This window comes from Parambassis ranga, chromosome 2, assembly GCF_900634625.1.
Source record: "Parambassis ranga chromosome 2, fParRan2.1, whole genome shotgun sequence".
Taxonomy (NCBI): Eukaryota; Metazoa; Chordata; class Actinopteri; family Ambassidae; genus Parambassis; species Parambassis ranga.
Genome location: NC_041023.1, coordinates 22,692,473 through 22,707,516, shown reverse-complemented (window position 1 = coordinate 22,707,516; position 15,044 = coordinate 22,692,473). Strand labels below are relative to the sequence as shown.

At 42.8% G+C, this 15,044-nt stretch overlaps 1 protein-coding gene across 8 annotated transcripts in view; it reads left to right on the top strand.

Annotated features, from left to right (window-relative positions):
• The window catches only part of ppp1r12a (protein phosphatase 1, regulatory subunit 12A), a 39,102-nt gene that overhangs the window by 16,158 nt on the left and 7,900 nt on the right, over nucleotides 1-15,044 (top strand). For 5 of the 8 annotated variants that reach the window (XM_028425464.1, XM_028425456.1, XM_028425472.1 and 2 more), the window contains exons 3-20: nucleotides 1,294-1,412; nucleotides 6,069-6,228; nucleotides 6,882-7,026; nucleotides 7,106-7,180; nucleotides 7,283-7,371; nucleotides 7,462-7,619; nucleotides 7,789-7,910; nucleotides 9,854-10,078; nucleotides 10,211-10,302; nucleotides 10,517-10,630; nucleotides 11,266-11,418; nucleotides 11,840-12,013; nucleotides 12,155-12,316; nucleotides 13,172-13,262; nucleotides 13,436-13,615; nucleotides 13,705-13,879; nucleotides 14,634-14,755; nucleotides 14,919-14,984. In XM_028425464.1, the coding sequence (XP_028281265.1) occupies nucleotides 1,294-1,412; nucleotides 6,069-6,228; nucleotides 6,882-7,026; nucleotides 7,106-7,180; nucleotides 7,283-7,371; nucleotides 7,462-7,619; nucleotides 7,789-7,910; nucleotides 9,854-10,078; nucleotides 10,211-10,302; nucleotides 10,517-10,630; nucleotides 11,266-11,418; nucleotides 11,840-12,013; nucleotides 12,155-12,316; nucleotides 13,172-13,262; nucleotides 13,436-13,615; nucleotides 13,705-13,879; nucleotides 14,634-14,755; nucleotides 14,919-14,984 (2,422 nt within the window). The remainder of the gene's footprint in view (nucleotides 1-1,293; nucleotides 1,413-6,068; nucleotides 6,229-6,881; nucleotides 7,027-7,105; nucleotides 7,181-7,282; nucleotides 7,372-7,461; nucleotides 7,620-7,788; nucleotides 7,911-9,853; nucleotides 10,079-10,210; nucleotides 10,303-10,516; nucleotides 10,631-11,265; nucleotides 11,419-11,839; nucleotides 12,014-12,154; nucleotides 12,317-13,171; nucleotides 13,263-13,435; nucleotides 13,616-13,704; nucleotides 13,880-14,633; nucleotides 14,756-14,918; nucleotides 14,985-15,044) is intronic. The other 3 variants (XM_028425447.1, XM_028425489.1, XM_028425498.1) reach the window with 3 other exon arrangements.

Here is a 15,044-nt window from a genome sequence, read left to right as displayed (position 1 = left end):
GAGATGCTGTTTTTTTACAGAATATATTAATCCAACATGCATTTTCTTTCTTTCTCATATCCCAGTCTATGTTCAGTAGACCTCATGGACACAGCATCAGCACAGGGCTAGTGTTAGAGAAAACAAAACGTTTTTTGTTGTCACATTCTGAGTGAAAAGGTCAAGTAGCCGTCCTGCAACGGGTGACTAATGGAGACAGTGTGTCACCGAGAGAAACTCAGCAACCTGGTGTGGGCGACGAGCTCTCAGAGGACCCATTTTAGTCCCAGCATCCTCATTCACAATAACGGGAACTACAGAGTAGGACTGTATCTGTTAGCCCCCTGGTGTCACCACAGCCATATAATTGCAGGCTTGGTTAAGAAGGCCACAGTGGGACTCCAGACCACATCGCCATCCAACCTAGTAAAGCTAACCTAAAATAGGCAGAATAGAAAGTCCAATCAAGAAGATATAAAACACTAAAATGTAGCTGTAGTCAGACAGCTGCCATTTGTGGGGGGAAGTTGTAAGCAATGAGTGTTTCAAGTGGTGTGTTGGTTTAATGAGAAGGGCCTGAGTCTCGCCACTGCTTTAATTGGAAGCAGCTGAGCTCAAGATGGTTAAAATGTCTTGAATCACTGCTGGTGAGAAGTACAGAAAGGGTTAAAAAAAGCTTAGAATGCTTGGTAATATTTGTAGAAGCTTCAACTCTGGATGATCATGCTTTCACGCGATTAAAGCTGTGATTACTTGCATTAGAATCAATTATGGAAATTAGGATTTTCAATAGAAAATGTGGCAAAATCCATATAAAAGGACAAATCAAAAATGAATCCATTATATAATGACTAGTCTAACTATTTGTTTTTTATTTACATTTCCTTTTAATAGCCATATTTAAGGAGTAGAACACACTTCCTTCTCGATCAGGCGTGTCTGTATTTCTTAGGTGTGGCATGTTGCCGGTGTTTGCCCAGCCTGAAGAAGACTCTGTAGTTGAAACACAGTGCATGACCTTTGTGCACATTAAGACCTTGGTTATTTGTTTATGATTATTTACATTAGAGCTTACTTAATTTGGCCAAACGGGAGGCTGTGGTGTCAACTAATATTGGCATCAACATTACTCATCTCCTGCCCTTCAACTGTTTCCTTGTCTGTTAAAAGAAGTGGCATTTACCTTTTCACCTCAGCAAAGGTTAGCATCACACTCTAAAATGCAGAAATTAACTGGTTTTGTCCGTTAATATTGTTGCTCAGATAAAAAATCTTAAGACTTTTGTCTAATTATTTTTCTTGTTATTTTTGTAGGTATCTCATTAGCCAGGGTGCAAATGTAGGAGTTGTGAACAGTGAAGGGGAGACACCTCTGGACATTGCTGAAGAGGAGGCGATGGAGGAACTCCTGCAAAATGAGATCAACCGACAAGGTACAGTACTTCTCGTGTCTCGACCCACCATCTGGTTCAGTCCCTGCTCACCCGGAAATGTGAGTGCGGTGATTGACAGTCTAGCCATTACAGTGTAGCCGCTTTAAATTTAGTAGTGCTGTTGTGTAATCTGTCCTGATGTCATGATACTGGAGGTAAAATATCTGGTTGGGGGGCCCTGTGAGTACTTCATGCATGTGTGAGTATTTTCAAATAGGATCTGAATTCTAAGCGGGTGTCTGTCACCTGCTGTTTTTCCACTGCTTGATGAAAACTTACATAATGTAAAAAAGGTGATGCAGCTGTGTGAGCTGTCGTGTGATGATTCATATCTGAAACGTGGGGTCTTTCTATTTTCGGCCAGGGCACTTTTGATGAAAGGCCCTTCCCTACAAAGAGTGAGAGAGAGAGAGGCTGCACACAGAAGTGTTTACTGGCCCCAGGCCAGTGGGGTGCTCCTTGGCTCATGTTCAGTTTTAAGACTTGTCTCTGTGGCACATTTTGCAATTTCTTAAGCAAGCTGTGCATCTTCATTGTTGTTTGCATGCACATGTAATATAATGCAGTGTCATTGTACTGGATTATTATTTAAGATGCACCAAAGTGAAAAAGGTCTAAGCTGTCAGTCTCTTGAGTCTTAATTCAAGGTCCAAGTGTTTGAAAGCATGTGGCATACAGTGATAATTACTCTCAAAAGTGCGGTTTACATATTATGCTCCTTAGCCATGTTATGTAATGTGATGGTGAGATTTGTACCCACCCAAACCTCAAGCATCTTGGCCAGCGGCTGCTGTCAGCTTTGATTTGCCGACGCCTGATAAATGCACTGACCGCATCATTGTCACACTGCCTCATGTAATCAATGCTAAAAACAAACATCATTCATATTCAATTATGATGCTCATAGACTTACTGATTATTTAATCATGTGGATATTCTATATATTGTGGATATTTGTTTATTTGATAATAAAGACCAGCATAAAAATGCTTTCCTGATGAAACTGCACTGCAGAGTGAATTTGCAGCGCTCCTGGCCTGAGGGCAGTCACAGACAATCCACAGCTCAGTTCTTTATGCTAGAGGTAGCAGGCAGGATTATGCAACTAGCTGTTGTGTAACGCTTCTGTATGTTTGTAATGTGATTTTCTTCTCTCAACGACATACCAGTCATGGGGTTAAACTTGTTAGTAGTGAGTGGCTATGGTTGCTCCATTCTGCAGGGACAATCTCTGCCCGTCTACCTGACCCTAGTTGCGTCAGGTGACTTGGCGAGGCCTGCCACCTCCCCCGTCTGCTCCATCAGCTGCGGTGTGAAAACCACAGCCTTTCTTTGTAACAGATTTGAGGTGGTACAAGGCCAGGCTTCATTTTAGCCTCAATGCTACTAAGAGGGACAGTGTGCAGTTTTGTCTCAGACTCATAACTGGTAATATTATAGTGCCTCTCTTTTGGAAGTGCTTCTACCTCCTCTTGCTTCAGAGTATCTATGGCTTCAGCAGACAAATTGTAAGGTGCATTGTTAGTAAGACAACAGTAGTCCTTTTTTGGTGTAAGTGCTCAGGTAGATGTGCCGATCTCTTGTAAAAATTCAACTTTAAACTGCTGCCAACTCTTCCACTCAGCTCTTGTTCTGTAGTCCTACTTAGAGGCCATTAGGCTGCCGGCTTTTTTTAGACACAGTGTAGGCTGCTTCCCAAGAGATCATGGGATGTTGCCCTACCTGGGCAGCCCTCATTCCCTACATTAACCCATGTGCTCTAATGAAGTTTAGGTTGATGCTGTATTTAAATTTTACTTGTCAAGCTAAGGCAATGTTTTGCTTCCAGTATGGCATTGCTGTAGGTGTCCTAACTTGATAAAGTACATTCCTGGCATTTATCTTCTTTTAACCCTCTAAATTCTAAGCAAGTTTGTGGATGTTTTTCACTGTTTCAGGGTCTTTACGTTATTACTGACAAGCCCTGCAACTCTATGGAAACAGCTATATGCCATTGTCTACAAAAACACCAATCTGTGCTCAAGTGAAAGCTTCATCAGCCAGAAACTCACTGAATGTTTGTCATGTGACTGCAAGTGAGCATTTGGGTATTTACATGCTGTTTATTTTTGGTTATTTCTTTTAAACAAGACGTGTAGAATAAAGTGGTTTCAATGAAACATCATTTTATTAATGTGGCTAGACATAAAGCAGTTCAAAACATTGATATCTTGTTAGCGGACCTTTTTATTGTGCAAATGCTTGGATGAAGACATATTTACATATGTGTTTGACACCTAACACATAACCTTGTAACTGTCAGCATGACTTTAAACAATCACTTATAATGTATCATTGTTGGTTGTGCTTCTAGACAGACATACTACTACTTTACTTACCACAGTCAAAGTGAGAGCAGCTCTGCATAAAAAAATAAAACCTGAAAAAGAGTCAGACGCCGAGTCATCTTCTTCCCCTTTGGTTTCACTTTCTTAGGCTTCAGCTCAGTTTAACCTTTTGTGAGTGGATTATTGTATATTTATAGACCTATTATAGGAATTTTGCACGAGTGGAATGTCTCAAATTGTTCAAATATCATGTACTTTTTCACCATGTGGCCGTTTTTTCTGTCTAGACTCCAGGGCTCTAGACTAACTTTTTGCACTGGTTGCACTGGTGCGCCCAACTTTTTTTCTTAGCTGCACCAGCACAAAATTTAGGTGCACCGCCTCACACTTAATCCGTATATTTTTGTATGCATCAGTACATTTTGTACATATGAACAGGCTTAATAATCACATATTATCCTAAAATGAATTTGGACCTTGTATAATGAACACAGTTAAATAAAAAGTAAATAAAAATAAATATTTTAATAGTATTCAAATTATGGACAAACTAGCCAACAATTCTGCATGTCAGAAATCCATAATGAAGATTTAAAGTTCATACAGCACTCTTCAGTTCCCTGTTTGCTTTCTCTCTGTATTTTCTGGCTGTCGCTCCTCACTTATCTATCTGCCAATGTGAATTAAAAATAATTAAAAATATATACACCATTATTTATTTAATAGTTGTGATTGAGATGTATATTTTGTTTTCCTCAACACGTTTCTAATGCAGCTACAGTATCTCTTCTCTCATCTTCCTCACCTCTCTTCCTCAGTTTCTCCTGTGTCTCCTCTCTTTCTAAAGCTGAGCTCCAGCTGACAGACTTTTCATTCTGTCTGTTACAGTTTTAGCTGTATGCAGATATCATACTGGCAGACAATGGTCCACTGTAGCAGGATAATAACAATACTTTTTAAATGGGTGTTCGTCATGTAACCATGTTCTATAACTCCTTAAAACCAGCTGACTGCTGTCAGTCAGAGTGACTCAGCCTTCATGGATGGAACCACACAGGTCAGATAACACTGTCCGTCAGACCTGCTGTTCAGTTGTTATAATGCTGCGAGCACGTCACGCCCCCTCCCTGAACATTACCGGCTCGTTATCGTCAGTCATTCAGGTTAACGGCAAATTAGCAAAACCCGCATAGTAGCAACAAATCCTCCTCCTCCGCACATGTTCACCTGAACTGCTGTTCAGCAGCGAAAAGTGTGTCTGTCTGTGTGTGTGCGCGGTGCAGTGAGAGGGCCGTATGGGGAGTTGTAAACACACGTTTAAAAAGGTATAAAAAGTCCGGGCCGAAACGAACTTTGTTCTTGTACTTGTCACCTCGGGTAACAGATCTCTCCGTTCTCGTGGCATATGGAACAAGCTTTAGCGCACAGCATCAGCTCTGCGCAGCATATGTCCGTGTTCTTCTTCTTCTGGATTTTCGGCAGACGGTCTCCTCTGACCGCAGCAGACACGTTTTCAAAGATACACACACGGGGGTCCCGCCCTTCACGGTCTCTGATTGGTTTAGACCACGATATGAGCCTGATGTGTGTCTGTTGTTGGACCACAGGGAGACTTTTAAGAGTCGCGGAGAATGTTTCTCCCTCTAACAGCTGGTTGCACCGGTGTGACCTCTGATATTTGTGCGACCAAATTGGCCATTGTTTATATTGTTCAACCCAGTGTATGTGCGACATGATGAGCCAGTAATCTGTGCAGCAGTGCGTTTCAGAAAGTTTTGTGTTCCAACTTGGTGTCAACCAGAAAATACAGGCCTGTTTTCATGGCAACCCTGCGTTAGACATATTGACCCAGTTTAGGGTTGTGTGTTTTCAGCCACCATTTTAGTGTTTAACTGACAAAATATAGGTACCCTAAAGCAGCTCAAGTTGACAACACTGTAGTGTTTTACAGATGGTGTCATGTCTATTTTTTCTCTATAAAAATGCACCTTAGCATGGCTTAATAAAATCATGTTGGATGGGTTATGTAACAGCTGTCAATATAGTTGCATTGCAAAAATCGTGTTAACAGTTTAATTAATCCCTCTGAATTCAAATATTTTCTGTTCTCTCTCTCTCACTGTAATCCACAGTGGCAGACTAATGAAATGTACTTCAAACATTCACATACCTTCCCGTGGATGTAAGACAGTAGACCTCTTAAATATCTTGACGTAACTGTGCCTTGTTTTCGGTCTGGGTTCAGTGTTACAGCTGGCAGCTTGTTCCTAAGTAGTAGGTAATCCCTGAATGTCAGTTTTATGGGATTCGTCTTCTCTTGTCTCACCAGGGGTGGATATCGAGGCAGCTCGGAAAGAGGAGGAGCGGATCATGCTGAGGGATGCCCGACAATGGCTCAACAGTGGTCAAATCCAAGATGTCCGACATGCAAAATCCGGAGGAACGGCACTCCACGTAGCTGCTGCAAAAGGATACGTCGAGGTTTTAAAGTAAGCAGTGTTTTGATTTGAAGTGTTGGAACATGTGTAATGACCAGAACGTTTATAGTGTCTTGTTACATAAAACCTCTCTTTATATACATTACACTATGTAAATACTGTTTATAGTAAAGGCAGTGCTGAAGGCCAAGCTTCAGTTTTTTCTCTGCTGATACCAGACATAACTCTGTCTCTGCATCATGTCATCCTGTGTTGTTCCGACAGCGTCTCTGTGGGCTGTTAATACAGTTACTCTGCTTGAGGATAGGAACTGCAACCGCCTGTCCATCTGGTCTGGGACACCAGCCAGCACACTCTGCTGCCATAGATAGCTCTAAGATCTCCAATGTTTTGCACAGCTACCATACATTAAGACATGGATCTAAATGTTTTTCCCTGTAATGGCAAGATTTATTGGCTGAAATATTAAAGGTTTTAAAATTTGCTGACCTCATTTGGCTCTGCTAAAAGGATGAATAGGTGATGATGAATTTCAGGTTATGTCTCTATGGGTCAGGCTCCATATCTCCAAGGTTACAATGCTGACGCACTTCTTAAAAAAAGCAGCACCTTGAAAGATTAGTTCACAGAATCAAATCCGAAAGGCGCATTTGCTAATTCAAACATTTTTGTTTCCTCTCCCTCCACCATGTCTCATTGTGCAGGCTTTTAATCCAAGCAGGGTATGATGTAAATATTAAGGACTATGACGGCTGGTCTCCTCTACATGCAGCATCACACTGGGGCAAAGAGGAGGCTTGTAGGATACTTGTGGAGAATCTGTGTGACATGGACCTCATGAATAAAATGGTGAGTAAGTAGAACTGCCAGGAATCCACGTCATTAAGTGCTGTGCAATCTTTCAACTTTTATTGACTCCATCCTTCAGGGCCAGACCGCTTTTGATGTGGCAGATGAAGATGTTCTGGGATACTTAGAAGAGCTACAAAAGAAACAAAACCTGGTGAGTCACAAAATATTGCTGCTTAATAAATTTGATAAAAGATGAGTTCTTGCTTGCATAAATCTTATGTTTAAGTGTGCTGCTGTTTCTTTGTTTCAAAAGATGAGTGAGAAGAAAGATGTTAAGAAATCTCCTTTGATTGAAACGACAACCACGGGGGACAACAACCAATCACTGAAACCGCTTAAGAGGTAAACAGCCACAATAACGAATAGTTGAATTTCAGGGTATTTTCCACAACTTGTTCTTCATTTCTGTACTGTCCATTTTGTGTGTTGCAGCAAAGAAACACTGCTTCTGGAGCCAGAAAAGAGTGCTCCCCGCATCGAGACCTTAGAACCTGAGAAAGTGGACGAAGAGGAGGAGGGGAAGAAGGACGAATCAAGCTGCTCTAGTGAAGAAGAGGAGGAAGAAGATTCAGAGTCGGAGACTGAAGCAGGTACCTTGTTTTAGACCTGCTGTGTGGATCACAAAATCACATCAGTTTTACCTTTTACAAGGCCAGATCACCTCTAAATCAAATCATTAATATTCATATAATATGCTGTCACTATGATCTATAAGTTGGTAAAGTTGGCCTCACACAGTTCTCTTAAAATTTTCTCCAGACAAGAGTAAACCCTCTGCAGCGGTGAGCAACAGCACAACGGCCGGCCCAACCAGCATCACCGTGTCATCTCCAACCACCCCAACTAACCAGGTGACGACTCCCACTTCACCAGTTAAAAAGGTATGACCTGGTGAACCACTCCGTGTCATCCCACCCTCCTTGGACATACCTTGCAGTTAAAAACCAAAACAAGGGGGTTTACATTTTGTCCACAAACTTCCTCACTGTCTCTGACTAAACATGAAGCCCTGGCACACTAATAGTCATAATATCAGACTTTATTTTGACTCGTTCACCCCCTCACAACATAAACTCAATTTTATACCTGAATGAAGACCCCTCAGGTTCATATTCCTGCCGTTACTCAAATAGTTCTTCATGGGTTGTGCTTTTCTTTTTAAGTTGCAGCAAACAGGTGCCACACAGGCCTCAGGAATGAGGCTTACATCACATTGTTGATGGTGGTTTAACAAACATGGCTGCACCGTGGAGATGATAGGTGGCAAATTCTTGCCTATGTTAGCAGTTCACTATAAGTCTGTCCAGATATGAGGCGGCCAGTGTGGATATAGCTGTAAACTGGGTAGAGCTTGTATGGTAGTGATGTCCCACTATTGTGTCTGCTGCCCTCTGCTGGAAAAAATCAAGCATTTGACCAGCATTTACTGAGGCTGGTAAAATGTCTTTTACTCCAACTTGCTGAAAACACTGCCTTGTATGATCTGATGGAAACAAATTTAAACAAGTTTCTTGACTCTCTGCAGTAAGTGGCCACCTATCCAAGACTCGCTGAATGTTGTTGCTGTTGCTGAATGTTGTTTCTTTGTTTTTCTGCTTCTTTTCTTGCAAACAAATCCTTATTTGAGGCCTAGTGCTCACACACTGCAATGTTTTCTGAGCAAAACATTACAAGTTCCACATGTTTGGGTTTGTCACAAGGACAATAATGGCAGCAAACATTGTGTGGTGTGACTAGGTGTTAAAATACCTGTTCCTTGCCCATAAAGTGTGTTTCTGTTGATGCTGCTGCTGCTGCTTTTTATTCTGGCTTTTTCTCTGTCTCAACTTCTCTGTCTTTCCTCCCTGCCCTCCCTCCCTCTCTCTCTGCATCTTTCTCACCCCCCCCTCCCTTGGGCTCTTGTCTTGGTTGGCTTTAGTTTGATTGTATTACTCCCCTCATGCCTGTGGCGGAGCCAGGCTGTCCTGCATTGTGGCGTCAAGGTTTGCGCAAAACTGGCATTTCTCTAGTGCCCAAAAAACCTATGGTGAGGCATTGGTGTGCACCAGAGTTGTTCTCTCATCCTACATGCACCTGTGCACTGACAGAGTACTAAACACTCCCCCACCCCACCCACTTCAGGCCTGATCGAGGTGATAAAGGGTTTTTCCACTAGCCTGGGTTAGACCCAATGGTCTTAAGCAAAAGCTGGTCCTCTTCTTTGCCCTCAGCACCTCAACTGTGCATGAGACCAGAAAGAATTAAAGTATATTGTGCTTTCAAGCTTAGCTGAAATTTGTTTTAGTGGTTTACACAACAGAGCTGGATTAAGTAAACCAGACATTTACTGCTTCACACTTAAAGCTTTCCACAGGTGAAACTGCCTTTATTGTAAACAAGTTTTTTAAAACACACCTGCTGTGGAAAAACCCAAAACCATGAATGAACTCCCTGGTAGCTGACTTTCACTCATCAACCTTACATGGTGTTGTTTTCACTTGTAATCAACGGATGCACTGCCCTAATCCTTTTCTAAAGCTTTCATTTCGTGTCTGTGTGTTTTGTGTTGCTGCTTGTCATCTTTTAATCGTCAAAAATGTATATGTGGCCAGACCTTTTGTGGAAACTCTTAATTGGACCCCCACAAGTTGATCGTTGCAGGGAAAATATCTAGTAGTGACCATACATCTCTCAGCTGGCATGTTCCTCTGGGTTTTGTCCTTACAAAAACTAAAAATTGCAGCCCTTATTGATTAATCCAAACCGTATTTGACTAAAACCCTGCACACTTTAAACAATTTGAACTCTGTGTTAACTAAACTGATGCCCCTGTCCTCTTCTTCAGGTCACTCAGCCTGCTGGAAAGGTCACAGCGAAGGTGGAGGAGGAGAGGAAGGATGAATCTCCAGCATCGTGGCGTTTGGGTTTGAGGAAGACTGGCAGCTATGGAGCACTAGCAGAGATTACAGCCACCAAGGAAGCTCAGAGGGAGAAGGACACCACCGGGGTGATGCGCTCCGCCTCAAGCCCTCGGCTCTCCTCATCCCTGGACAACAAAGACAAAGAGAAGGTCAGGAGTGACATAACAACCCCAGTTAGTCACATATATACATTCTTTCTGTACACACAACAGCAAGTAATGTAAGAAAAGTCTTTGTACTGTTAATGATGACTAACGTGGATTCTGTTTTCCTGTGTCCAGGAAAAGGACAAAGGAACCCGGCTTGCCTACGTTGCCCCAACTATCCCCAGAAGACTGGCCAGTACTTCAGATATTGACGAGAAAGAAAATAGGTGAGTGGCTCTTAGCACACATGCATTGGCACAAGTGGCTCCTGTTGCTCACTGCTGTGTGTTGCAGGCAAAACGCTGCCTCAGTGCTGTGCATGGTGTGTGTAGCTCTAAGCAACTGCATTTTGTGTTTGTAATGAAACACACACATAAATCCAGTGCACACAGTATCTGTTTGTGGAACCATGGGGTACTATTCTAGATGTGGTTCTCCCAGGGACTCTTCTGCTCTGATACGTAGTGGCTCCTACACCCGGCGGCGCTGGGATGATGACCTGAAGAACAGTGAGGGAAGCGCCTCCACCAACCGAACTCCCAGCTACCAGCGCAGGTTAGCCTCCGCTTCAGTACAAACTTTCACCTCCTCATCAGACCTCTGCTCCATCTGATGTGATGTGATGATCCATTACATACATGAGGTTGACTTGCATAGCTCTGCAACTGAAGGGCATTTTACTGTCAAGTTACATCATCACAGATATGTATGTACATGCTTTCACAGCTGCTGGGAAAACCATGCAAATCAGCCCAACGCCTCTGTCTATCACTGCCAGAGTCTGTTGCATGACTGTACCTGCCTGTCAGGCTCCTGTGCCACTACGTTTGCAAAGCATTACTGAGATATTTTAACAAGTTTTGATGCTGTTTAGGAAACCAAATCAAACTCTAAAAAAAAATCTAAAATTCTCAGGGTTGATTTATGGCACAGAACCTAGACACGTACTGCATTCATATCATGTGGGAGAAAAGCTGGCTTTTTTTCTTGTAGTTCTCAACAAAAACAAACCTTAAAAAATATGATTCGAACACTTTAAAATTCAGTGTCCAGCATCTGCCATGTAACCTGAATGCACCCGTAGTGTGTTTACAGTCTAAAATATGTATGTTTCTTGTTCTGTATATATGTGTGTGCGCGCCTTCACCGCTAACATGCCTCTCTTGCCCACCTGCCTGCCAACATGCCAGCACGTCCCACACGCTAGCACTAGGGCGGAGTGGCAGCACGCGGGACGTGCCAGCCAAGTCTTCGTCCACCTCCAGCTTGGACCCTAACACCTGTAATACTAAACCCTGGCAACCACCCACCTCCCACTACCAGTCTTACAGCATTTACCGCAGGTACACCAGCCTCACCCGGGGCACCACCGTCTCCACACTCACCTGTCCTCTCTGCTGTGCTGCAGTGCCCACCTGTGTTCTGTGTTGACTGGTTATAATGTCCAAATGGTTTTCATCAACCTGCTGGATGAATGGTTAGGTGTATGAAATATTTAGATGATTTTCAAAGAAGCCATTTGTGCAGTATAACAAAGATATGAATCATAAAAAACAAAGCAGTGTTTTACTCTAGAAAACCTGCAGATCTGTCTAACACCTCTGTCTGTGAAGTATTTTTAGAAGAATTATCCTATTTTTGGCATTAGATTTAGTCATACTTAATAAAAGACAAATGACAAACTACTGCAATTATTTGCTGTCACACAGTCCTTCTTGCATCCGCCCAACTCCCTCTTACTGGTGACCTTTTCCCCCCATTCAGCGGCTCTTTTGGCAGACGTCATGAGGACTTGAGCTCCTTAACCGCTTCCTCCTCCTCCCCTTCCACGACCACCACCACCTCCTCATCTGTTACCTCGCCCACAGGCCATCGCGGCCTGCTTTCCAGCCTGGGCTCCTCCTCCACTCGCACTGGTTCCACCAGTCTCACCAGCAGGTACACCCGGTTTCCTGTCCATATGTCAGCGGTGTATTAAGGAGTAACATTTGAACACCTCTTTTATATATTCGCACCAGATCCAATGACCTGATATGCCAGCTAGACCAGTGTTTCTATATAAAATGTTTGCTTAAACAGGTACTGGTCAGAGGAGAGTGCAGAGAGGGAAAAGGAAAAGGAGAAGGAGTCTGCTACAGTCACCCCCACTATAAACACTGGCTCTACCACGACCACCACATCTACCACTATCACCACCGCCATATCTACCACTGGCACTGGCACTGGCTCGGAAAGACGCAGGTAATTCAGAGATTTATTTTTACTTTAGCTGGCTTCCTAATAAAGTCCGAATACAGTTTGTAGTTTCCATGCTTTTATCATTATATCTTGGTTGGAATAGCTTAGACATTTGCATGAAATATTTAATGTAGAAGCTCCAAGAAATATTGCCATTAACATCAAAACCTTACTTTAGTTTATTTACCTTAATTTTATCTTAGTTTTATCTTATTTCATGTTAATTATTATATGTTCTTTGTATGCACCAATCACTAAGGCAAATTCCTAGTAATGTGAATCCCCTTCACTTACATGGCAATAAACACGATTCTGATTCTGAAAAGTCTGAATCAATCAAACATTAAACCGGATGCATTTCTGCACAGACACTGTGAAAAACCAGTGAGAGTTTGCCTGTGTTCTGTCATGTCTGTGAAAAGAGGAAGCATGTGAGAGTTTGTCACAGAAAGCAGGCCTTTGCACATGTGTAGTCGAGTGGGGTTGAGTGGATGTCTTCTTGTAGTCTGCTGAAATAAGCCACCTGTCGCAGTGGGAGTGGGGCAGGCCTGTTTCAGAGCCTGGACTGCTCGAGCAACTTCTCCTTTTAAGGAAGGTGGGCAGAAGCAGCAGATTTTCCTCAAGGCCAAGGCTCCATTCTGCACTGAATAAGTTCATATGCTGTGTGGCCAACACATTAAAAATAGACATTTGAATCCTGTTTCTAACCAAGAGAAGGCTTTTTGAAAGCCCTTGTTCTGTAAATTAGAAGCCATTTCTACTCCTCAAAAGCCACCAGGGTCATCTCGTGTCATATTGGTGATCTTTTTATGTTCAAAAAGTGTTTTAACCTTTGTGTCTTTGTTATACCTACCTCAGGTCATACCTAACACCAGTGCGAGACGAGGAGTCCGAGTCTCAGAGGAAAGCTCGCTCCAGACAGGCCCGTCAGTCAAGGAGGTCCACTCAGGTAGGCCACCCGACATAATTAGTGGTTATCCACCAGTTAGCACAAAACTCGCTTAGATCACCCAGACCAGATTGAGTGAAGGCTGTACTTTTGTACCAGGATTCACAATTTGTGAGGCTAAATATCAACCTTCAGTTACCCAAGAAGAGAAATGTCCTTTTATCTTATCACAGGGTGTGACTCTGACTGACCTGCAAGAGGCTGAGAAAACAATTGGCAGAAGTCGTACCCCAAAGACCCGGGAGGAGGAGAAGGACGAAAAAGAAAAGCAGGACAAGGAGAAGCAAGAGGAGAAGAAGGAGACCGAGATAAATCTGGACGACTACCGATCAAAGTACCGCAGCATCGAAGAGGTATGTCTCTTTTACTTCACAGGAACATCACAGTACATTTATGCCTCAGTTATTGTTCTTTTTTTCATGAGTTCCTCCTCCCCTTCCAGCGTTACCGACCTACATCTTCCTCCTCCACCTCGGCTATTTCCACAATCAGCACTGCCTCCACCCCTTCCTACACTAGCTGCACATTGCCCTCCAGTTCCAGCTCCCTCAACAGGCCCAACAGTCTGACTGGGATCACCTCCTCCTATAGCCGTTCTTCCAGAGATACAGAAAAGGGTCAGTATCTCACCAGTATATCTCATACAACAAGCATTTTAACAACTACAAGTACAAGTAGCTGTGCTAACACTGCTGTGGTGTTCACAGGTCCATGTTCACATGGGCAAAGTGCCACATGCTGATTGAGAGCCCTGAGACAGAAAGGGATTGAGTTGCTTTTTAAATTAAGTAGTTCTTCTATTAACAAATAAGTCCATGAAGCGTCCCTGTGGAAAAAAGAAAGCGGCTTTAGTCTGTTCAGCTGAAGGAAACAGTGACTACTTTGTTCTGTGACCAAAGCCTTTCTTTTTTCCTCTCTCTGAACTTGAGCCAAGTTGAGTTGTTGTGATTGTGTCTGGTGTAGTCAAATCATTTCCCTGTTTTAACTTGAACTCAGGATCTTGATGGGATTATTCGGACATTTGCACACTGTTGATGTCAACATAAAGAGGGTTAAATTGCTCTCTGGGTGAAGAAGGGGCAGAGGCCAAAAACAACCATGTTGCCATGATGTGTTATTTCCCCAGCACTTTAATGTGATTTGTATCTCATTCCATGCACAAACCGTGTTGATTAAGGCTTCACACAGGACAGTGTATTTTATGAGAGAGATGGAACACTCTAAATAATGACTTTTCTCAGAATTCAGGCAGAATTGTAGATTTTTATCGAATCTAAATTTTTAATTTTTAAGTCAAAAACTTGAACTCAGTCACAATTTTTTTTCATAAAACATTGGAGAAATTAAAAAATGTAATTATTTGTTGGACAGAAACAGACAAGAAGGAGGAAGAGAAGGAGGGCGAGGACAAGTCTCAGCCCCGCTCCATACGGGATCGCAGGCGGCCCCGCGAGAAGAGGCGTTCCACTGGGGTCTCCTTCTGGACTCAAGATGTAAGAAGAAACAGTTGTTTAAGTATTCATTGCACTTCTTACTGAGGTGCAGCGGTTCATAAACTTGGCTCCAAGTGTTCCTGTTTGATCCTTTGGATAACAAGAGCCAGAAGCCATGTCCAAATGTGTTTTTTTTTTTGTTTTTTGTTTTTTTTAATTCCAGGGTGATGAAAATGACCCTGACCAGCAGTCTGACTCAGAGGAGGGCAGCACTAAGGGAGAGCCACAGGTAACTCATCTCACACACAGGGCAGAGAGAACATCAAACTGACTGAAGTAGGAGCCCTCC